At 45.7% G+C, this 23,907-nt stretch overlaps 1 protein-coding gene and 1 non-coding gene across 12 annotated transcripts in view; both read right to left on the bottom strand.

Annotated features, from left to right (window-relative positions):
• The window catches only part of TENM2 (teneurin transmembrane protein 2), a 1,289,478-nt gene that overhangs the window by 31,501 nt on the left and 1,234,070 nt on the right, over positions 1-23,907 (bottom strand). For all 11 annotated transcript variants that reach the window (XM_037740622.1, XM_037740620.1, XM_037740624.1 and 8 more), the window contains 5 exons: positions 21,463-21,695; positions 19,735-19,889; positions 17,657-18,531; positions 9,807-9,982; positions 7,975-8,210 (listed from right to left, as the gene is read on the bottom strand). In XM_037740622.1, coding sequence (XP_037596550.1) covers positions 7,975-8,210; positions 9,807-9,982; positions 17,657-18,531; positions 19,735-19,889; positions 21,463-21,695 — 1,675 coding nt within the window. The remainder of the gene's footprint in view (positions 1-7,974; positions 8,211-9,806; positions 9,983-17,656; positions 18,532-19,734; positions 19,890-21,462; positions 21,696-23,907) is intronic.
• LOC119472122 lies at positions 11,841-11,966 on the bottom strand. The gene has a single exon (XR_005201230.1). It is a non-coding gene; the product is annotated as a U4atac minor spliceosomal RNA (small nuclear RNA).

The following is a 23,907-nucleotide window of genomic DNA, read 5'->3' as shown; positions in this document are numbered from 1 at the left end:
TGTGAGGGTTCTAGTGGAGGTGGGTGGTTCATTGATAGGGATATAGTGAGAAGGGGCGGGGGATGTCCGTAACAGGCTCAGCCCAGATGACCAGAATAGGCCACTCTTGTTATCCTTGACCTGAACTTCCAGAAGTCAGGAATGTTGTATATTTCCTAGTGTCCATGGAGGCTCCTGATGAGGGCTCATTTGCATGTACCGGTTGGATAATCTGCGGAAGACTTCGGTATTTCTAAGATTCTTAAAAGGGCCAATAAGATAAAGCTGTACCCCTTGACCTTACCCTCAGCTGGTTTACTCCAGCCACACTGGAGCTCTCCTTCTGTTCAGGACACAGGCAACAGTCTCTTCTGCCTCAGGGCCTTTTGCACATGCTAGGGCTTTAGCATAGAGGCTTTTCACCCCACTTCATGTTTGGGAAATTCCTACCTACTCATCATTCAGTTCTCACTTCAAATGTCATTTTTTCAGAGATGCCTTAACCTATATCATATATTCCGTATTATCCCTGCCCTACATTTTTGCCAAAGCACCCATCACAATTTCTTTTTCATTTTTCTTTGAGGTGGAGTCTCTCACTGTCACCTAGGCTGGAGTGCAGTGGTGTGTGATCTCAGCTCACTGCAACCTCTGTCTCCCAGGTTCAAATGATTCTACTGCCTCAGCCTCCCGAGCAGCTGGAATTACAGGCACCTGACACCACGACTGGCTAATTTTTGTATTTTTAGTAGAGATGGGGGTTTTGCCATGTTGACCAGGCTGGTCTCAAACTCCTGACCTCAGGTGATCTGCCTGCCTTGGCCTCCCAAAGTGCTGGGATTATAGGCATGAGCCACTGCGTCTGGCTCACAATTTCTATATGTTGTTTGTACATTTATTTGATTATTATTTGTTTCTCTTTGCTAAGGTGTGAGAGCTTAAGGCATAAGCTCCATTAGGGTCTTTACACTTTTCCACATCATCATCCAAAATAGGAGTCATCCAAAAGTAATGCTTGCTTGGGGAATACATTATTTAATGTGTTTGCAGAGGCTTGCCCTTCTAATTATGTGTTATTTAAGCTAATATTAAATTTATTGCAAGTTTTTGTTTTTTTTTTTTTGAGACAGTTTTGCTCTTGTTGCCCAGGCTGGAGTGCAATGGTGTGATCTCGGCTCACTGCAAACTCTGCCTCCAGGGTTCAAGTGATTCTCTTGCCTCAGCCCCTAAGTAGCTGGGAATACAGGCATGCGCCACGACCCCTGGCTAATTTTGTATTTTTAGTAGAGATGGGGGTTTCTCCATGTTGGTCCGGCTGGTCTTGAACTCCCAACCTCAGGTGATCCATCCGCCTCGGCCTCCCAAAGTGCTCGGATTACAGGTGTGAGCCACTGCGTCCAGCTCATTTATCACAAGTTCTGCTTGCATAAGTGCTGCTCACCATGTAAGGTATAATCTTTTGTTCACCAATGTACACTCAGTACTTAGCATAGTGTCAAGAACACAGGAGGTGTTTGAAATATAAAATATTAGTCAAGTGAGGAATGCATGCATTGTGGCAGGAAGAAGCTGTTAAAATTCAGGCTTTCATAATGACTTGTGTGTGTTAACAGACCTGCCTGAGTGGGTTCCATGCAGAACAGAGTTCGTGTGTGTGTGTTCACACGCACACAGGCGCGCCCATCCCCCCACCTCACTTCTCTGTCACTGTGATTTGCCACATAAGTAAAAGTAACACAGGCCAACACGTAATTGCAATGTCATATTAATTATATGGGAGCCAAAACAAAATTACTAACTCCCACTTCTTCTTGGAATACTAATAACACTAATACCAATATCATGATGGAAGATTATCGTGGAAGCAATTTTTCTTTTGTTCTGCTACCTACACATGTAGCTGTTTCTTGCTTCTTCAATCTCTATGTAAATCATAATCAGGAAGAAATATCCTGGAGCGTGGTTATATGCTTTCCTTTTCAAAGAGAACCATCCTGCACAAAATCCATTTTAGGAAAGAGTAGAAGTTTTAAATCTTAATAGAAGGAGTTGATTTTAGTTCTCTCTTCCAAAAGCCTAGAAATAAGGCTTGTTGGGGTGGGAGGCAGTGCCTCAAGGGAGCCTCAGGACAGGAGTTTCGCCTTATGATTAGACTTGGGAGGGATGGAGGATGTAGAATGTATGTGGGATATTTTTATTTTAAACTTGTACCTCTTTCTTTCTTTTTTGGGTATAGCATCTTTTTTCTCTAGGGCTTCCCTGTCTAGGTGCTTTTACTGAGATGTCTATTACAAGATGCAGGGATGGTCATGTGACCTGTGCCTGCCTGGCTCATCACCGATCCCCAGCTCCCTGACCAGTGAATGGCCCAGGAATGTGAACTCCCTCTGCCAGTTCAATCCTTCTTCCATAAGATATTTTATGAAAAATACAAATGCTGGGGGAGATCCCTTCCTTTTTCTTCTGGGTTCACTTAGCTGTGATGAAGTAAGCCTGGAGACAACTTTGGCTAAGTGGCTGAACGGCCCCTGCCCCACCTCTCCACAATGTGAAGAGGACAGCAGTCTCCTACAGGAGAAAATTAGGTTAATTGTTCAGAGAGAAACACTACCATAGGCTGGAAGTGGGCTGTGAGAAAGCGAGAGAGAGAGAGAGAGAGAGGGAGAGAGAGAGAGAGAGGTGTCCATCTGATATGGTTTGGCTGTGTCCCCACCCAAATCTTGATTTGAATTGTGTCTCCCAACATTCTCGTGTGTTGTGCGAGGGACGCAGGGGGAGGTAATTGAATCATGGGGGACTGATCTTTCCGGTGCTATTCTCATGATAGTGAATAGGTCTCACGAGATCTGATGGGTTTATCAGGGGTTTCCGCTTTTGCTTCTTCCTCATTTTCTCTTGATGCCATCATGTAAGAAGTGCCTTTCACCTCCCACCACGATTCTGACGCCTCCCCAGCCATGTGGAACTGTAAGTACAATTAAACCTCCTTTTCTTCCCAGTCTCGGGTATGTCTTTATCAGCAGCGTGAAAACAGATGAATACACCATCTGATGACATCTTGGAGTCTCTAAGGCCAGCTTCTCCCTTGTGGTGGCCGTGTTAGGTGAGACAGCGCCTGCCCTTCAGTGTTGTTAGTTTGAATGCACTTCCTGTCTCTTGCAGTGGAAGGATTCCAGACAGACACAGGGGCAACGTGTTTATGAATTTATACCCGCTTTGGTGGGCGAACATTTACACATTAAGAAGGAGCCTATAGAAGGCACGGTTATCACATCTTCGTCACCTGTTGTCTCAGCACCACGTGGCACTTGTCACCAGGGATACAGGTCCCTGCACTCATGGAGCTCACAGACTTCACGATGCAACTGCTTCATGTTTTTGCAAGTCCAGAGTGAGTGAAGGAAGGAGTGGAGGGCAGTGAGGGGAGGAGGGGGAAGACTCTTTCAAAGGAGATTCTTTGAGGAGTCCTTGGGAAGTATATGAAAGTCTTCCCTGCACTGAGTTTATGCAGAAATGAAGGGACTAACAGTCCGTTACAAAGCTTTTGGTGAAAGGAGGTGGTCCTGGTCTACCCACATGCAATCATCTTCCATTTCCCCAGCCTGTAAGGAAGAGCCACTGCCACTTTGCTCTGCTAACAGGTGCCTCTGTCCGGAGGACTGTGGGAAGAAAGGGTACCTGGGTGAGTTGGAGTTTCACGAGGCACTGTTCTATCATGAAGGATTCACTGAGATTTTTGGTCTTCTCTAAACTCCAGGAATGTTCAGAGCCTTGGACCCTCACACCCCTCAGCTGACCAGGCTCCCAAGAGCTTGCCAGTCCCGGGGAAGGTCAGGCCATTTGCTTCATGCATGATATCCACACATTCTCCCCAAATTCCCTGCTCTCCACAGGGGGAGCAGTGATTACACGGTGCTGGTTAAATGGCTGCATTTCAAAGTTCATTCAGTTTCTTCCCCATTCCAAGAGGCAGGTCTGGGACCAGCAGAATCTCACATCTCGAGCTTGGGTTTCAGCTCCCAGTCACTCTCCTTCACACAGCTCACAGAGTGGACGTCCACCCAGCCTTCCTGGCCTACATGATCACGGGGAGAGCCTGTCAAAAGGTCAGCATGACACAGCAGCCCTGCTAGTCACCCAAACCTCATGTGCTAGCCATCTCTCAAATCTCTCTCCCCACCTTCTTTCTTTCCTTGCTGCTGATGCTTTAGTGTCTTGTTTGGACAAATGCAGCACTCTCCTTTCTGTTCCTCTCCTCCTATCTCTTCTGCTTCTCACCCATCTTCTTCTATACCCGAGGAAGTCAGAGAAGCCTTTCTTTTTTTCTGAGACAGGGTCTTGCTCTGTTGCCGGGCTGGAGTACACGGCTTGATCATAACTCACTGCAGCCTCATACTCCTTTGCTCAAGTGGTCCTCTTCCCTTGGCCTCCCAGGTAGCTGAGACCACAGGTGTGGCACTCCCGTAACAGGATCTCCCCATGTTGCGCAGGCTGGTCTCCAATTCCTGGGCTCAAGGGATCCTCCTGCCTCAGCCTTCCAAAGTGCTAGTATCACGGGCATGAGCTACTGTGCCTGGCCATGCTTGGCTATTTAATTTTTTTATTATTTATTTTTATTTTTTAGATACAGGGTTTTGCTTTGTTGCCTAGGCTGGTCTTCAACTCCTAGACTAAAATAATCCTCCCACTTTGGCCTCCCAAAGTGTTGGGATTACAGACATGAGCTACTGCACCCAGCCTGGAGAGAGCTTTCTAAGGCTACACATCCCAGCACATCACTCTGCTAATAAAGTCCAGGTAGGACTTCCATTGCCCTCAGGATAAATGTCAGCCTGCCATCATGTTCCCTTCCATGTGCAGTCTCTGGCTACGTCTTCTTGTTCTGCCCCGCTCTCTGTTCTGCCCCACTACTGTCTGCCACACTGAATTAGGTTTCTGAAATGCCATTCCCTTTTTGGCCTCTTGGCCTTTCCACAGGCAACACTCTCTGTCCTATTACCTCTTTTCCATATCTCTGCCTGGCTGATTCTTACTACTCTTCAGAACCGATTCCAGCTCCTCTATGAAGCCCTTCCTGATCCCTTGTCAAGTGAGAGACTTGATCACTCTGATGCGTGCTCACCAAGTCTTTGTTCATCATCTTCATAGGCACTCAGAAAAGATGACATTTTCCAGGCTTCCCTATCGTTCATTTGAAGTCCCCGACAGTGTTCTTACCAGGGTGGGAGGAAGTGAGGCCTGCCGTGTCCAGGCCTGCTCATTAAGCCCTCGTGAATCACCCAAGCTGTCTTCCCTTGCTGCGGCTACTGCATAGGCCCTGGGCTTGAGACAGCAGGATCTCAAGACAGAGCAACTGGAGCGAGTCCTCGTTAAGAAGAGCCACCTGACACATTCGGACTGCGATGTGTGAAGCCCATGAGATTTCAGGATTGATTTATTACCTGGCTGTGGCCTATCCTCTTCCAGCTGATACAATTAAGTATCCCTTTCTTTGCGCTTTGGGCCTGTATTACAGCTTAAATCACACTACTAATATCGTTGTCTCCATGAGACTGTTAGCTACGTGGTGGCACTCAGTTTTCTTTATCTCTCTCGAGTCTACTCATTCCGTGGTACTGAATGTAGCTTTGGCCCCTAGTAAACATCTTCTGAATAAATGAGGACTTTCATGCCCCCATTTGACAGTGGAGCAGGGATGAAAAGACACAGCAAGACCTAAGACAGAAAGATAAGAGCCCATGTTGCCACTGGCCAAGACAGCTTGCCTGCCTTATGGGGACCAATGGGTACCTTTGGCTTAGCGGCTGCAAACTCCCTTCCATGGGCCTCATGAAACATTTGATGAAATGGCCACTCCCATGTTCCCTTAATCCACATCACGCTCAACCTTTCCCTTACACCTTCTTCCAATTGCTCTCCTGCAATTTCCAGAAGTTGCTTTTATTTCATTCACTAAACAGTTTATGAACTGAATTAAAATAAATGAGATGCAAATAAATTCCAGGCTTTCTCCCTCATTTTCAAATTACATTTTCAGTCCACTCAACCTGTTATAATCTCATAGTGATTTTCATTTAAGAGAGCTAAATGGATATGTGATTGTTGTTACAGGAACTAACACCAGACAATTAAATGTTGAGGTGTTGATAGATAAAGCTGTGTTTTGATTTGCATAAACACGATGCCAGCAAATCTAACCCTGGCAGAAATTCAGTTCTAAGACTTGCGTGCCTAACTTGGGCTAATTACCACAAGTACCATTATTAAGATTTTTAATATTCGGAGTTGGGATTATAGCCACTTTATTTTAGGGCCATATTTATCTTTATTTTGAAAACTTAGTCAAAATGCATAACTGATTTATCAGAGAAAAGGCACGATTACTACTTATAATCAACTTCTACAGTGCAGCATATCAAAAATCAATTACACAGCCCTGAAATCCAGTCATTAAGGATTTAGCTACTAATCTCATTCCATTTGTGTCTTTAGGAAGATACTGTAGTTTGCAACTTTGCAGATACCAGCAGAGGAAGAAAAACATGGGAGACTGCTGATCACCTAATGTGGAGACTTGAACTTCAGCCAGACAAAGGTGGAATCTTAATATGGAGGGGGCTGGCTCTGCAGGGAGGTCACCTGGGCTGGCTGGATTTCAATCCAGTTACACAGCAAAAGTTATGACCCAAGCTTTGCCAATACTCAGCCTTCTACTCTCAGGTATTCCCAGGCATTTGATAAATTCCTTGTTCCATTGTTTACTGACTGCTTCGTGCTTGTCTTGTTCTGCAGTTATTTTTATTTATTAGTTTACTTATCTGCCTCTCTCTTTCCCATCTCCCCCCACCCTGGAGGTAAAGTGCAGGAAGTTAGAGGCTTTGCTTTATATGCCATTAGGTGCATAGCACAGTGCCTGGCTCATAGTAGGTGCTCAATAAATATGTGCTGGATTTGATAAAGATTGGGATCCCCAGTATTCATTCCCCTTCCCCAGGGAAGGGTTTAGCATGATGGTAGGAACTGTTCCCTCTCGGTGACAGATAAGTGACTGGAGCAGAATCCACATCTGCTGAGATGACCTGGATAATCATGGATAAGCAGGAAGCTATGTGACATACTGGCGAGTGAGCCAGACAGAAAGAGAGACCTGGGGTCACGTCCTGGCATTTCCGTTTCTAGCCATTGTGTCCTTGGACAGGTAATGTAGTTTCCCTGAGTCTGTGTTTTCTTATCTGAAAAATGGAGTTAGTAATAATTATCTTCGTGGGACTATTGAAAAAGTTATAATAAGATAACACAAACAAAGCATTTAACATAGGGTTTACATCACTGTAATCCTCAATAAATGTTATACACTGCTTTAAAAAAGATGTCATGTGGGGCAAGTTGCCTGTACTGGGAAAACGAGGTTGGCTAAAACTCCCCACTGAGGTTTATTGTTACTTCCTCTTGGGAAATCTTCCCTGCACCTCTCAGGTGGAGTGACATCTCCTCTGGGATCCCATCAGACCCTGCATGTGCCTCTGTCTTTTCACTTAACCTGTGATTATCTTGTGTCTGCATATTTTATCAGACATGCAATTCCTTGAGTGCAAAGCAGATACTTTAAAATTTTTGTTCTTCCAGTACTTAGCAAATTACCCGGCACATAGTAGGCATAACACCAATTCATTGGGTGAGTTGACCAGACAGTGAAATTTGAGAAAGAAGATGGCAAATGTGAAAAGAGGACCAAAGCTGTCTCTAGTTACAGCATAATGTAAATCCCCAGAGCAGGAAATGGCTGCCGTTTTCAGTCCTAGGAAATGGAGAACGTTTTCCCCAAGGTATGAGTCCCAAAGGGAGATGGTGTCTACCTTCGGAGCGAAGAGTTTGCCTTTTCCAGGGAGTAAAAAGAGTATTAGAGGCTATGAAGCTGGGGAACTTTCTCAGCTCTGTGAGGAAAGGGTGTATCCTCTCCCACTCTGTGGTAACAGATTGGGTGGAACCACTTACCCGGAGCTTCCTGCCAAAGATGGTGACTTTGCCTTTAATCTGCTCCTTTCTTAGGCGCCACTCAATGGAGTTTAAGCCATTCTCCATAGGCAGGGAGATGTTGCAACGCCCAATAGTGGGGGTGATGGTGCCTGCCAGGACGTGGGGCTCGCTGTGGAAGCTGACACCCATCCCATTAGCATACATCACCCTCAGGGTACCGTTATTACAGAGTTGGTAGCTGTTCCGCACTTGATCTGGAAAAATGTAAGTAGGGGTGGGGATAGGGAAATAAATTATCCACTCTACTAGTCAGAAGAGAATAGAACCCTTATTTTTTTTTAATAGGTTTCCATGGTACTTTGCAGCCATCAGTCTAAGGCTGCCTTCAATTAGCACATATACCATGTGAAGGTAAGTAGCAGAGATACTACTGATCCATGTAAGAAAAACATAATATGTGGCACTCCAGAAATAATTATACCATGATGTTTCTTGTACTCACTGAAGACTATTGATAGCACGTTTAAACACTTAAAGATGTCTATTGCCTACACAACTTGTGTCAATCAAATTCCCAAACCTTAAGATATATATTTTAGCTTATACAAAAAAAGAAAACATGAAAGACAAATGACTTTAATTTTTTCCCCCTTTTGCCTGCTATCTAACCTAAGGTTGCTGGTATAGCCACAGGTCAGATCCACTGCAAATCAAAGCCCAGGATTCTCCAAGAAAATCAAGAGAAGAATCAACCTTCCCCATCCTCATGCTTTAACTGCTGACTGTGCCTGATACCACCTTCACTCAAGAGAACTCTGAAGAGACTCACATACAGGAGGGAGATGGAGCCAGTGGATGCTGATAATGTGTTTATCTTCCCCAATGGAAGCTACACGAGTCAATCAGACTTCTGACCTTTTCCTTTATCGAAAAGTTACAGGAAGGAAATGTGAGTCAGAGACTCCTTTTACAGATACACTTCCTGATTGTCTGGACAAAGGAGTGGCCTGGGCTGGCCTCTGGGATGTCAGCTTTTGGGGCAGTGAGCAAGTGTGTACCTGTCGCTCCTGTGACTCCAGCCATCACACAGGACAGAATCTACATCATTAATCATTTGGCAGAGCAGAAATAGAGTCATTGAAACAGGCTCCGCTGTGGGATAATAGTCCAGAAATGTCACCATTTATCTACTGAGAGGACACTTTTATCCTCTGACAACACGCTAGCCCACCGACATTATATCTTAATTAAAAGAAAAATTAATAGGCACAATTCATTTTCTGGCCAGCCCCAGTGCTTGCCCTGGGCTGCAAAACATGTCTAATAGCAATAGTAAGCATGGGGTGGTCAGAGACCTTTGAGATCCCAGTCTTGGAGAGAGATCGTTAAAGAACTCCAGTCCCAGGGCAACCAACTCATCAAACAAATGCTTAAAAGAGAGAATCAGGATGGAACACGAAAATAGGAAATCTAGTGGTGGGCCAGAGAATAAATGGCCTTTGAGAAGACAATTATGTGTACTGGGTTGGTGGGGAGAGGTGGTGGTGGAAGGGTAAGAAGTAGAGAGAGAGGATGTGGGGAGGAAAATGGACATTTTCAGGTAACTACGTAGACAGTTCAAATATCTAGACATTGGTTGAGTGTAGATGACATTCTACTGTATCTGATTAAGTCATTTTCGATAAGATTGACTTCTTGTAGAGTTAGTTTGCTGTGGACACTTGAATAAAATGGAAAGCTGGGGGGTAGGCTGGGTCCCTGCAAGTCCTCCCAGGCTCACATGTTGTGCTTGGCTGGGTTCTGGGTCTGTGGGTGAGTTGGGGGGTAGGATGGTATGGGTGGAGGCTCACCTTGTACCACTGTGTAGGAGGCCTCGACTGAAGAGAGGTTGGTGATGACCGTGACATCATCATCACGATTGGAGTTCTCAATGTCAATGGTAATAGATTTCTCCATTTCCCGGTGCAGACTGGTCACCACCCCCGTGGGGCGTGTCACGTTGGTCAGGCGGCCTTCATGGTCATAGCTGGGGGAAGAGAAACACTGGTTGGCAGCAGTCACTGGGGCTGAAAGTGTTCCCAAGACTCATAGGGCCAGAGAAAGAGAGAGCTGGTAAGGTGGGTTGGCTGGGTGGCGCATCTCACTGAGGCCCCTGGTCACAGTCAAAACCCCATTGTGCCCTGAGAAACATCAGTGATGCTTTCTTCTACCCGCTGATGTAACTGACTTCAGCTCGTGGAAAACATTTCACCTGGTCTGAGGCTCCCTCCAGTTACAGAGTACAGAGAACAGCCACCTGTGGGCCTCTCTTGCTTTTTTTTTTTTTTTTTTTTGAGACAGAGTCTTGCTCTGTCCCAGGCTGGAGTGCAGTGGCACCATCTCTGCGCACTGCAACCTCCGCCTCCCGGGTTCAAGTGATTCTTCTGCCTGTCCCAGCCTCCTGAGTAGCTGGGATAACAGGCATGCACCACCATGCCTAGCTAATTTTTGTATTTTTAGTAGAGATGAGATTTTGCTATATTGGCCTGACCTCAGGTGATGCACCTGCCTTGACTTCCCAAAGTGATGGGATTACAGGCGTGAACCATGCACCTGGCCCTCTCTTGCTTTTTAATTCATGTGTTCTACAAAGCCTCCAAATTAATATTCCCAAAATATCAGTTTCACCATGTCAGTTTTCTACTAAACAAACAACACTCTTTTCCCATTAGTTGCTCAATCAAATAAAAACCAGGCATTTGAGACCATCCATGCCCCGATTCTTCTACTGGGGTCCAACGTTGTCTCACTTGTCACCTCCTAGGCCTCTGGACAGTCAGCTTGTGCCAAATGCCACCTGCCCATGTTGGCTCAGCATAGAAGGCCTGGCTGCATGGAACCTGATCTTAGGTCCCTCAACCATCAATGGCTCCACTTCCCAAGCAGCCTTCTTAGACAGTTTCCCAGTGACTCCCTGCCATCAGTTGTCCTCAGTACCCAAGTCTAGGGACACTAGTGATCATGCCGTACTGCCTGCAAATGGCCTGACATTGGGGCCTCCTTCTTTATGTGTATGTGTCAACTTTCCTCTTTTCTCACACTGTGGAGTTTTCTCTCCCTTCAGCAAGAAGCCTTGCAGTTGGGACAGCCTTTCCCCACCTTGGAAGACCCACTGTACCCTGAGAGCTGGGCCCTTCTCACACCTAGGAAAGGAAAGCAGGCTCATTCCAAGGTCTGCATGTAGAGACCTCTCCCAGATGAGTCTTGTTACTGGAGGAGGAAGGGGAGCAAGAAGGCGGAGCAATGAAGACATTTGCTTGGAGCGTAAAAAAGAAAGAAAAGTGGCTCGACCCCTGGGGATTATTCCCTTTGGACTTGGGGGAGGGAAAAAGCTGGCAGGTTCTGAGGGATGGAAACTAAAGCTTGTGTAGCACATGGGGCTGGGGGATCCTCCTCTGAGGATCCCTGTGGGGAGGGCCTGTTTGACGTTGTAGCTTAGGGTTTAGGATTACAACATCAAAGACAGAGGGCACTTAGGAAGTGTTTTTGGAATAAAGAAGCGCAGATCTGGTTCAGGATTTTGGGGATCTGAGTGATTTTGCTTCTGGGAAGAACTGGAAACATTGAGGCTCTGCAGAAGTTTGAAAGCTGAGAGTGCAATCACATTAAGCTGGACACCTGGCTGGGTAAAGGTGCTGGGGGAGAGAGGAGGGAGCTCTTGCAGCAGGAATCACTGCGCACTCAGGATCCACCCCTATCACTTGCCCAGGGCCCCAGGCAGGGGGTGGCGCAGACCATGCCTTCCCTGGAAAGCCCTGTGTTGTAAAGAGGGGTGGGGACTCAGGTCTGCTAAATCAACAGGGCTCCTCTGTGCTTTTTTTTTTTTTTTTTAAGCCGTTGTTCATTTTTCCAAAAATTGCACTAAGGTAAAGCAAAGCTCTAGGTTATGCGGGTGTGTTGTTTAGGCGTTAGCAGTACTGCCCTCACTATGCGCTCATTGGACAGTAGCGCAACCCCAAGAAAAGGGTGGCTCCCTCTGAGCTTTCTTATCTGGAATTAAGGTAATTTTTACCTTTCTCACCTGTCCAGGCAGGGGGACAAAGGTGCTATTTACCATAGTGACAAATTAGAACCACCTAGATGTTCCTTGATGGCAGACTCGTGAAATAACTGATGATCTAGCCATAAAGTAGAAACATACGAAGCTGTCAAGACTGACAACATGGGTTTCTGTTTATTGGCATGGACAAATCTACACATGTTGAGTGGAAGAGTGGAATACAAAATACATTCCCATGACAGTAGCTTTTTTTTTTTTTTTTCAGGGAGGGGTAAAAAATGTCAGTATCTATAGGTAGAAGAAATTCTTTGAAAATATAGACATTTAAATGTTAATGGTGGTTTTGCTGTATGGAATTTTGACTAATCTTTATTTTCTTCTTTGCATTTTTCCATCATTTAGAAATTACTTGTAATTGGCTGGGCACAGTGGCTCATGCCTGTAATCCCGGCACTTGGGAGACTGAGGCTGGCAGATCATGAGGTCAAGAGATTGAGACCATCCTGGCCAACATGGTGAAATCCTGTCTCTATTAAAAATACAAAAATTAGCTGGGCGTGGTGGTGCATGCCTGTTGTCCCGGCTACTTGGGAGGCTGAGGCAGGAGAATTTCTTGAATCTGGGAGGCAGAAGTTGCAGTGAGCTGAGATGTGCCACTGCACTCCAGCCTGGGCAACAGAGCAAGACTCTGCCTCATAAAAAAAAAAAAAAATTACTTGGAATCAATACTTTCATGTTTAATAAGCAGAAAGAAAAAGTATTTAAAAATCAGAAAATAAAGCAATTCTAAGTATTTGGGTATGGGGTGTCTGGTGCGGTACTCACTAACAGACAGCTCCTCCTCCTGCTGACAAGTACGTTCTCGGGACCAGGGCAAGGATTTTAATTTCAAACCACTGTAGTCTGGGGACACTTACAATGCACAGGCTGCTGAGCTTCCTTCTGAGAGAAGTAGTAGGAACAGAGCTTTAGGGTAGGGACTAGAATCTCATGGGCCAAAGGGAGAAAAACAGATTTTCTTTAACTTTTAAGAAGATTCGGCTGCCTCCAGCTCTACTTACTTCCCCCAAGGAGCATCTTCAGATGTAGGACTTTTTGCAAATAACTCTGCATGTAGGAGCAGGGCACTGAGTTCCAGCAATGGGATCTCAATGCCAACCCAATGGAACTGGCCCAGCCTTGGCTGGAGTGAGGCTGGAGGCTGCCTTTGAATTATGTAGTCAATACATATTCATCAAGAGCCTATGATGTGCCAAACACAGATCAGGGCACTGAAGATACGGCTGGGAAGAAAATGGGGCAAAATTCTTGCCCTCGTGCTGGCTGAAGAGGGCGAAACTAAACCAAGATAGGAAAAAGAGAGTATGTTAGATGGTGAGTAATAGGTACTAAGGACTACAATAAAGAACGGCGAGAGTGGAGAGAGAATAGGGAGTAGAGGGTGCAATTTTAAGTACAGCACTGTTCTTTTCAGGAATGCAAGCTGATCTTCCCTAGTCTGGGAACTTAGCAGGCATGGTAGGGTTTCCAAAGGGCATTCCCATATCAGCTGGATTTCTGCCCAGCTCTCCACTTCCGAGGACAAAGAGGAGAGAGAAAGGCAACTTTTAAAGGGGCCCATTCCAGCCTTCATGAATGGCATGCCAGCTTATTCTGTAAAATAACTCTTGAACCCCACTCCGTGGGAAGTCAACTTCCATCTTTTCATTTGACCTGACATTTGCTCCTTCCCCGGTTGCTGGATTGGGAGAAGGAGTTGAACATGACTAAAGAGGCTCTTTATCATTTCTCTCTTCTGGAGGGACTGCCTTTAAGGGTGATGTGTTTTTTTGCCCCTCTGGGCCCCAAGTTTGCTAAGGCAGACTCCGCTCCTGCAGGGGATGGGAGACCAGCAGGCAACACTGGGAGGTGGGAAGAGAGCTGGAGAAACGCAAAGTGAGGTGTTAAAAAGGCCTAATATGGTCAGGTGCGGTGGCTCACACCTGTAATCCCAGCACTTTGGGAGGCTGAGGTGGGTGGATCACCTGAGGTCGGGAGTTCGAGACCAGCCTGACCAACATGGAGAAACCCCGTCTCTACTAAAAAAAATACAAAATTAGCTGGGCGTGGTGGCGCATGCCTGTAATCCTAGCTACATGGGAGGCTGAGGCAGAAGAATTACTTGAACCTGGGAGGCGGAGGTTGTGGTGAGCTGAGATTGCGCCATTGCACTCCAGCCTGGATAACAGAAGCAAAATTCCGTCTCAAATAAATAAATAAATAAATAGACCTAAAGTTCAAGCTGCATTCTTCAATTCTGCTTTTCCAAAATAAGTCTCTGTCTGACTCTTATATCCACTATACAGTTAGTTGTGTGAAACCTGAGGGGTAGGAAGGAGACAGAGGTGTGCTTCATAATTCCCCTCAAATCCCATTAGCCTATACTCTGAGTTAAACTTCTATAGGCAAACTGCTTTGCTAATTTCTAAAAATGTATTATCTCCATGGATTAGCACAGGGCCCCTGTTTAGTTTGCATTTTTATCCCCATGTGACAGATGAGACATTGAGGCTCAGAGAAGTTAAATAATGTATCCAAAGTCAACATGTAAGTGTGTGGCAGAGATGGCCTCCTCTTTGTCATCCTGATGCTAAGACCCAGGAGCTTTCTAGTGTAAGATGCTGCCTTTTGGGGAAAGCTGTGAAAACCTGAGTTCCCTCAGGGATGTAACCAAATCAGGATGCTTCTTCTATCAAGACCCAATGGCCTGCATCTGGGGAAATCTTAATTCCAAGGTTGGGCTTCCTGGAACTTTCTAGAACTGGCTGATCATAAAATGGGTCCAGGAAGATTTGACAGTGTTGTTTTTTCCCACATTTCTCTCCTGCTTCCAGAGTCATCGATGGGCTGGCCTTATTGAGTTACATCTTCCCAAAAATTCAGGGACAGTTCCCATGTGGAGTCTGAAGGTTAAGTTACAAATTCTATTTATAGATCTGCTTTATGATGCCAATGTGCAGTGCAAAGAACACTGGGCTTGGAGATCTGGATTCCAGTCCTGCTTCACTACTGCCACCCTGTGCGGCCTCAGAGGTGTCACTTCACTTCTCTGAGCCTGAGTTTCTTTATCCATAAAATAGGGATAATCAAATCCATATTTAGAAGTCATTGTGACAATGGAGCAGATAAATGACTTCTCTACCTCTTGTTCTATGCAAAAAAAAAAAAAAAAAAAGATATGGCCACTCTTCCCACCTAGAGGGGGATTTGTACCCTGCCTCCTGTAACAGAGTGGGAAGAGAGGAATCCCCCTAAGGAAGCTCTCATTGAAGGACAGATTGTTTTCTTTCTTTCCTTCCTTTCTTCCTTCCTTTCTTTTTTCTTTCTTTCTTTCCTCTTTCTTTCTTTTTCTTTCTTTCCTTCCTTCCTTCCTTCCTTTTCTTCTTTTTTTTTTCTCTCTTTCTTTCTCCCTAAGGAAGCTCTCATTGAAGGACAGATTGTTTTCCTTCCTCCCTTCCTTCCTTCCTTCCTCCCTCCCTCTCTCCCTTCCTTCCTTTCTGACTTTCTTTCTCTTTCTTTCCTTTCTCTTTCTCTCTTTCTTTCTTTTTGAGACAGAGTCTCACTCTGTCGCCCAGGCTGGAGTGCTGCCAGCTGTGCAATCTCAACTTATTACAACCTTCGCCTTCCAAGTTCAAGTGATTTTCATGCCTTAGCCTCCTGAGTAGCTGAGACTACAGGTGTGCACCACCATACCTGGCTAACTTTTGTATTTTTAGTAGAGACGAGGTTTTTCCATGTTGGCCAGGCTGGTTTCAAACTGCTTGGCCTCAAGTGATTCTCCTGCCTTGGCCTCCCAAAATACAGAGGTGAAAGGCATAAGCCATCGCCCTCGGCCAGGACGGATCGTTTTCTAGTAGCCTCACAGCCTCTGTGCGGTTTTCTTCATCACATTTTCTCTAAAGTGTTGGCTAAGGCCATGCAGTGTTGGTCTTGACTGCACTTCCCTGACAGTAGGTGAAGCTGTGTCTGATTTTTAAATTGGTTGTGTGTCTGCCAGTTGGCTGGTCATGTGCCCAAAGTACCATAAAACAAAAAGAACGCAGCATCTCTTCAGGTAGAAAAGAAAACCTTATACATTTGAACCCCACAATGGAGAGTGTGTGATCATTAGATTTATCTACATTATGAAAAAAGGAGCAACTTATCAAGTTAAGATAAAAAATCATTCAGTTTCAATGTACCTTCTGAACATTTTCAAACACATTTATGAATCGTGCCTATGTTTTCATTAAACTAGGGACACTTTCTGGAAAATCCTTTCCCTTTTAGAGTTCAGATCTGTGGATGCACTTGAACCCAAGCTTCTTTATGACAGTCTCTAAGCCAGGCCCAGTTCAGGCTGGCCTCCCTGAGAGGGAAGGTTTTTCCCCTTTCAGGAGAGCAAACAAATTATTTCTGAAAAGCATTAGGTCTTTGGGTAAAACTGTCAGAAAGGAAGATGCAAATCCAGGAGGTGTTTGGGTGAGTGTATAGCTTCAACCTAACTCAGTGTGAGAGCCAAGGATGGCACTCAGATGGTACCCTCAAGGGCAGAATCACTGGGTGGTGAAGTTTGATCCAAACCCCAGGGCCCTAAAGGGTATTAAGATGCTTCAGAAGTCTGAGAAAGAGTTGCCCAAGGAAAAGTCAGAACCAGGGAAAGCAATTTTTCTGCAATGCAGCAAATATCCAGCAGGTGGCAAGAGCTTCCTTTTACATTCTCCCAAGTCCACTGGCATACAAACAGGAAGTGAACATTGCTGGATTTAGGAATGATCAACAATGAGGTTTTCTGTTCTCCCTCTTGTCCCCTTTCTTTCTCTGTGCCAACCCTCCCTAACTTACTACACTCTCAGCTAGCAGCAGCATCCAGACAGAAAGCAAGCAAGGACTCCAAGTACATAGGAGTTAACACACTCTTTCATCAGCCAGGAGAGCCAGATATTTATAAATTCTGCTCCAGTCTCAGTCAGCCATTGGGAGAACCATGCCTAGTAAATTCCTTCAACCAGCATCCCACCGGTTAGTACCGACAACAGCAGGCACTTTGACCAAGAACTGCCTGCAGGAGCTAGGAAAAACAGCTTTTTGCAAAACAAGCGGTAGGACTATTAACTATGAGATAATCGTTAGGGGAAATATGACCAGCTCTAGCATCTCTTAATATACCTAGTGCTTTATCTGTATTGATCTGCTTCTGCTAAAGAGGAAAGTCAGAGTTTATCTACCTGTCGGTGCAATCAAGTGTGTTGCTGGACATATTGGCAAATTACAGGAGCCCCACTGGGATCTTGCCTTTTAGGTTCTAATTTCTGCACCCATGGCAAACATGAATAATCAGCAAAGTTAATCAACACTTTATCTCCCAGGCGCTCTGCGTGTCCAATATCCTGAAATTTGAATGGCAGGCAGGCAACAGGAATTCCCAACGCTACTAGGGAGGATGCTCAATAACAGAGACCCAATAGAGCAAGTCATGTAAGAGTCTGGGAGAGGGGACATGAATATCTTGAGGCCATAGAAATCATTAAAGTTAGGAACACAACGTGACAAAGCAATTTAAAAAGCTACACGAATGGCCAGCACTGATGCCAGCTGGGGCAAGGGAAGGGCTCTTCAGAGATGCCCTACAAACCCACTTACTCATAGAAAGTCGTCCATCCTGTTTCATCGCTCTTGGTGGCCAGGAGCCCAGTGTTCCCATCATAGGTCATGAGGCCAAGCTCCAGGTTCTGTGTGGACACGACTTTGAGGCCTCCATTGGTGCCCACGGTGAGGGTGATGATCTGGTTGTCAGGCATGAGCAGATGACGGGGCATGCCACTGCTGTCCCGACGGATCTTCAGGGAATTTCCATTATTGTCAATCAATTCAGTGACATCATTGTCAGCGCTATATGTGAAATTGTACAAGTACTCCCCTGTCACCAGGCTCACAGTGTATTGGTGGATGCCATCAGCGTTGAAGACGTATAACTCCTGCTCCCCGGGGGATGCAGCCTCATACTGGTTGAAGGCATTAAGAATGGGCTTGTTCTTGCTGACCGCCCTGATCCGAATATTTCCAAGGTCTGCGATGTAGATGGTACCATCTGGAGCTACAGCTAAGGATGATGGGGAATTCAAGATGGCGTCAGTCGCATAGGCATCATCTCCTGAATAGCAGTTGCAATTGACATCGTTTTTGCAGTCACAGTCCGAGGCTGCCCCGGCTAAGAGGCAGATCTCCCCGTTGGTTGTTACCTGGCGTAGACGGTTAATCTTCTTCTCATCCGTCTCAGTGATATAAAGGACCCCAGTGTGGGAAATGGCAATGGCACTGGCTGACTCCAGGGCAGAGTGAATGGCTAGTTTGCTGAGTGAGTAGTCAATGCCTGGAACCTGGCAGTGCATGGGGCGTCCCGCAATGATGCTGACTTGGTGGTTCTCGGTGATTCGAAGGATGACATTGTTCTCTAGAACATACAAGGAATTATCCATGGGATTGACAGCAAGGTCTGTTGGCCACTCCAGACGAACCTGTGGATGATGTGGTATCAGGTTAAAGAACAGTCTTTAATATGTCCAATGTTTAACTGTAGGACACTTACTGGTTTTATGTATCTAGGAAAAAGGACAGCTTTTAAATAACACACTGTATTAGAAATGCTTTTCATTGAACAACTCCTCATTGCCCATGCTGAGTGGGTGTGATGGAGAAGAAGGGACAATGAAATACATATTTCCTATCATGTCACCTGCCATGGCCAGAACTGGCTATCAGCTCTACCTGTGATGCTGCTTCTCAGCTCCAGACAGTTGGACCAGCATCAGAGCTGTCCTATATGGTTGCACAGGTAGTTCACTGCCCAAGAGTCCACGCCATCCAGCCCATACTCTGCTCTCCAAGCGGACGCCTATGGAAGCTATGTTCATTTAGAGGCAGCACCTGTATCTAATTCACAAAAAGGAGCCATGTGGCTTGGAAGGTGGCTGTTATCCAAGAGCAGCCGAAGTGCAGGCTCGCCGGCAAACTACAACTTGAGTGTTTGCTTTAAAAAATAAACGGAACCAAACACATCTTTCCCCTCGGAATTTGAAATAAAAATCTCAGTAGCAAGTTGTCAGTCTGTTGTGGAACTTGAGCTGAAATTTATGAGGTTGGCCAAGGGTTGAAAAGGCCGTTATAGAAAGGCTGAATGTACATTCCAGGCTGTCTGAGAACAAATGCTGTACATTTGAGTGAGCCTCTGTTCTCTGACTCTCTAAGAGCCCAGACTAAACACACGCTTTGGGTGATATTGCAGAGGGCTCTGCTCTAGTTAATACTGCACAAAGTAAAGGTTTATATACTGAGGATGCAATCATTTCAGATTAACAGGGAAGTTCTGATTGACATATAACACTGAACAGTACATTCTCAACCTGCAATAATGATGGAGAAGAGAGGTAATTACACAGCAACTTCTACCCTGTAATCTGCCACGGCTGGAGTGTGTCACCGGCTTCATTTTTCTCAACAGGTTTTCCCTCTCTCTTACTCTCTCTCTCTCTCATACCTATCTGACATTTTCCATTCCACCTTGCTGTTTAGCTCATCTTAGGCTTTCTCTAAACAACGCTGTGATCTGTATCCGTATCTCCCCCTCCTATTCCACTTCCGACCCAAACAGGAAGCAGGTAAGAACCTCAGGCCATGAGGCAGGTGTTGCTTAGTGAAGAGAAATTGAGAGAGAGTCCCACCTGGGCTACATCCATGCTGGAATCACAGCTCAGCGGCCGGACAGCAGTGAGGTCATTGGAGCCCAGCAGGGTGGAGATGATTCCATTCTGGTCAACCTTCCGGATCATGGTGGCGTCGACAAAGTACATGAGCCCATTCTTGTCTACTGCAATACCTGAGCAAGACAAGCAGTGTGGATTTATCTCTTGGAAAGGGATAGGGTTGTGGGGTGGAGGTGGGAGATGAGATGGCTTGCTGAGCACTCTCTGCTTAGACCAGAGACCTTACTGGAATTGATTAGTACCTTCAGAGCAGTGGCTCTCAGCCTTCTAGGGCAAGATCCTTTCTCATGGGCACTGTGCTGGGATTTGTATAGCCTAGGGTGCTGGCTAAATCACCACCCTCTTCCCTGCAACTGAAGAAAACATGCTCCTTGGACTGCAAATGAACCAAGGCTGCAAATGAATGAAGCAGGAAATAACCTTGCATCTGCTCTCTTTAGAAAAGAAGTTATTTCCTAAGTTCATTACCCTAAACATTATTAGTAGTAAGTTACTTGAATATACTTCACAACTGATTGCAGCAGTAAGGTTGAGAAACGATGATTCTTGTAGTCACAAACTCCCAATTCAAGGTGTATGCATCAGGAAGTATTCCCAGTTAAGCGGGACTCCAATCAGCACTTCAATGCCCCAGGGGGACACTGGGCCCTAGCATTCCCCTGTTGCAGCAGGGCTGGTAAGACACAGATATGGCTTCTATTTTTTTTGTGTCTTTGCTCCCGTGCCCAAGTACAAGGCTTTGCCTCCTTAATCCATGCTGCCCTGCTGCTTTCACAGTAGCTAAAAATGCTAACAGGAATCGGACTTTCAGATGATTGCTCCTTTATGTCAAGTATTTTTAGTCCTTTTCAAATAGAGGCCTATGGGTTCCAGAACTCCTCTATCCTGGACCCCTGGAAATTATACCCATTCTTAATTACTACCATTTATTGGGCATTTACAGCATGCGAGGCACTGCATTTTAGACTTCATACACATTGCTGTCTACCACGAAAGTCTGGGCGTGGCGAGAGGCCCCTCACTGGGCTTTGTTCTGCCTCTAGCCCACACAGCTGTCACTCTGGCCCTGGAGCTAGCATTTCATCTGATGCTTTGTGATTGGCAGCAGTCAGAAATCTCCAGGCGAAATCCCCTTCACTTTCCATTTGGAGCATATGTGCATGATCAAGTTTACTTCAAATAAATAAATACGGTTTTCTTTCTAAACACCCATCCACACACCAAAGCAATCTATCTGAGTTAAATGACGATAGGGAAAGCTATGTTTTGGACTGCTGGGCTTACTGCAGTTATGCTTTTTCTTTTCTTTTCTTTTTTCTTTTTTGAGACAGAGTCTCACTCTTTTCACCCAGGCTGGAGTACAGTGTCTCGATCTCAGCTCACTGCAACTTCCATCTCCTGGGTTCAAGCAATTCTCCTGCCTCAGCCTCCCGAGTAGCTGGGATTACAGGTGCACTCCACCATGCCCGGCTAATTTTTTGTATTTTTAGTAGAGATGGGGTTTCACCATGTTGGCCGGGTTGGTCTCGAACTCTGGACCTTGTGATCCACCCACCTTGGCCTCCCAAAGTGCTGGGATTACAGACGCAAGCCATTGCACCCGGCCCTTCAGTTCTGATAAGAAGCAAGCCAAGCTTGTGGCAAAGCTTTATCTGGGGTAGGGGACTCTTCCTTGATGGCCTTTACCTCTTGGGCTCATCAGGGTTGCATCTATGGCCTTCCCTCCATCCCCACAGCGGGCTTCATCAAAGGGTAAACACTGCTCTCCAGTCCCTGCCACGACTTCCGAATTCCCAGCCAGGTCTTTGGCTCCACTCAGAGACTTGACGCGGTAGATTCTCCGGCTGTTGGTGTCAGACACGTAGAGCGAGCCGGACACGGGGTCCACTGCCAAATAGTACTTGTGTGCCGGGTTGTTGCTTTAGTAGGAGAAGCACAAAGAGAAATGAGGAGGGGGCTATGGAGCTGGCCTCCTGGATCAAAGAAATGACAAAATCCTAGCACGACGCTTACCTCTTCTAGTGTCTTTCCACTTTAGTGAACTGGAAAGAATCTAACATCAAGCTTGGTGTTCTAACACATCATGCTTCTTAGCTACTTCTAATTGGAATTAGGCTCCTCATGCTATCAGAGAATTCATTTCCCACCATGCTAAACAACTGTTGCTTCATTTAGCCCGTAAGAGAGCTCCCACTCTGATCCTGCTTTTTTTTTTTGATTTTTACTATTTTTTTTTTTTGACATGGAATCTCACACTGTTGCCAGGCTGGATGGAGTCCAGTGGCGCCACCTTAGCTCACCGTAACCTCTGCCTCCCAGGTTCAAACGATTCTCCTGCCTCAGCCTCCCGAGTAGCTGGGATTATAGGCGCCCACCACCACGCCCAGCTAATTTTTCGTATTTTTAGTAGAGACAGGTTTCACTATGTTGGTCAGGCTGGTTTCGAATTCCTGACCTCGTGATTGGCCCGCTTCCCAAAGTGCTAGGATTACAAGCGTGAGCTATTGCGCCTGGCACGATCCTGTTTTTGTAAGCAGGACAGTTATTCAAGACCAACTACACTCCATGTGTGTGCCAGACTCCTTAATTTCCCCTTAAGGGCTTAGCGTATTCTCAAATAGGATAGAGGAACACTTCCATGTGACAATGTTCTCATTTTAACCTATGCCTCCAGAGCACTAGAGCATTAATACGAGGGCACCCTGGAGTTTTCTAATTTTATCATGAGAAGCACCCTAGAACGGTCCTCAGTCTCCAGGCTCTGAGCTTCTTTATTGTTCTTCAGTGTGAATATGGCTAAAGTTGGCATTTAGGGTGAAGAAATGTGGGTATCTTGCTGATCTGTGCTGGAATCTGAATTACTGAGAGAGGAGATGCATTTTTCAAATCTGGGTAGCAGTGAGGTCACAGGTATGAGTCAGAGTCTGCCAGGGCCCTAGGCCACACTCGGGGATTAATACCTTTGAGTGTATGTGAAGTGTATTAGGAAGTCGTGAACCTCCGAGGCCTGGGCTGCTTCCTCTGCCATGTGTCTACTTGCCCTTTGTGAGGCTAGCTAGGACAGAGTCAGACTTGGAGAAGTGGCTCAGGGCTAAAACACAGGAAACTCTAAACTCAATTCTGACCCAGATGGTGGTGACTCTGGGTAAGTCATTTCGCTGTGTCAGGTCTTAGCTTTTTTGCGGGGGGACCAAGGGGATTAAACAAATCATACTGGATATTGTTAATGTTCCTTCTGGCTCAAAACCCTGTAGTTCTCTCCTTTGCAGTGTCTGTAACTGGTTGGTGGTTGGGACCAGAATAGGTGCTTATGTTATTCCTATACTGGTTATTACAATCACCACTTCTAGGATGCAAGCAGTAATTGCCTCTCTGCCTCAGTGTGGTAGACTAGGTTTTGAAATGAGTAGAGGCCCTTTTTTAACCCCTGCTATTTTAGTTTTCTTAGAGACAGGGTCTCACTGGAGTGCAGTGGTATAATTCTAGCTCACTGCAGCCTGAAATTCCTGGGCTCAAGTGATTCTTCCGCCTCAGCCTCCTGAGTAGGTGAAACTACAGGTGCATGCCACCATGCCTGGCTAATCAAAAACTTTTTTTTTTTTTTTTTTTTTTTCACTATGTTCCCCAGGCTGATCTCAAACTCCTGGCCTCAAGAGATCCTCCTGCCTTGGCTTCCCTAAGTGCTGGGATTATAGGTATAAAGCACGCAACCAGTCTTTTCCTGTTACTTTTCAACTGTACTTCGGGGTGATGGGAGAACAGGGGCTGGGAGAGGTGGAGGGAAGGTGAGAGAGATGACAGTGTGGGATGCATTTGTCCTGTTGACATTAGCTAGTAAATAACTAATTAAAACACCACCATTTGGGTTCTTCTCTGATTTAAGAAAAAAAAAAAAAAGAACTAGGAAGCTATTTTTATCTCTGATGAGTTGAGACCATCTTTCATTCCAGTTTCTCTTCAGGTTGCTATTAAGACATATCACTGACCTAGAAGTCAAAGTTTTTCTGAAATTCCAGCCCAGATAACTAAAGCGGAGACTACCTGGATTCCATTCGTTTCCTTTTCCTCTTTTCTTCCTCTTTTTTGGTTATTAAGTCATTAGAGACCATCCATATATGCAAAACAAATTAG

The sequence above is a fragment of the Cebus imitator genome, unplaced genomic scaffold (assembly GCF_001604975.1).
Source record: "Cebus imitator isolate Cc_AM_T3 unplaced genomic scaffold, Cebus_imitator-1.0 Scaffold86, whole genome shotgun sequence".
Classification (NCBI taxonomy): Eukaryota; Metazoa; Chordata; class Mammalia; order Primates; family Cebidae; genus Cebus; species Cebus imitator.
This window is presented reverse-complemented; position numbering and strand designations above follow the sequence as displayed.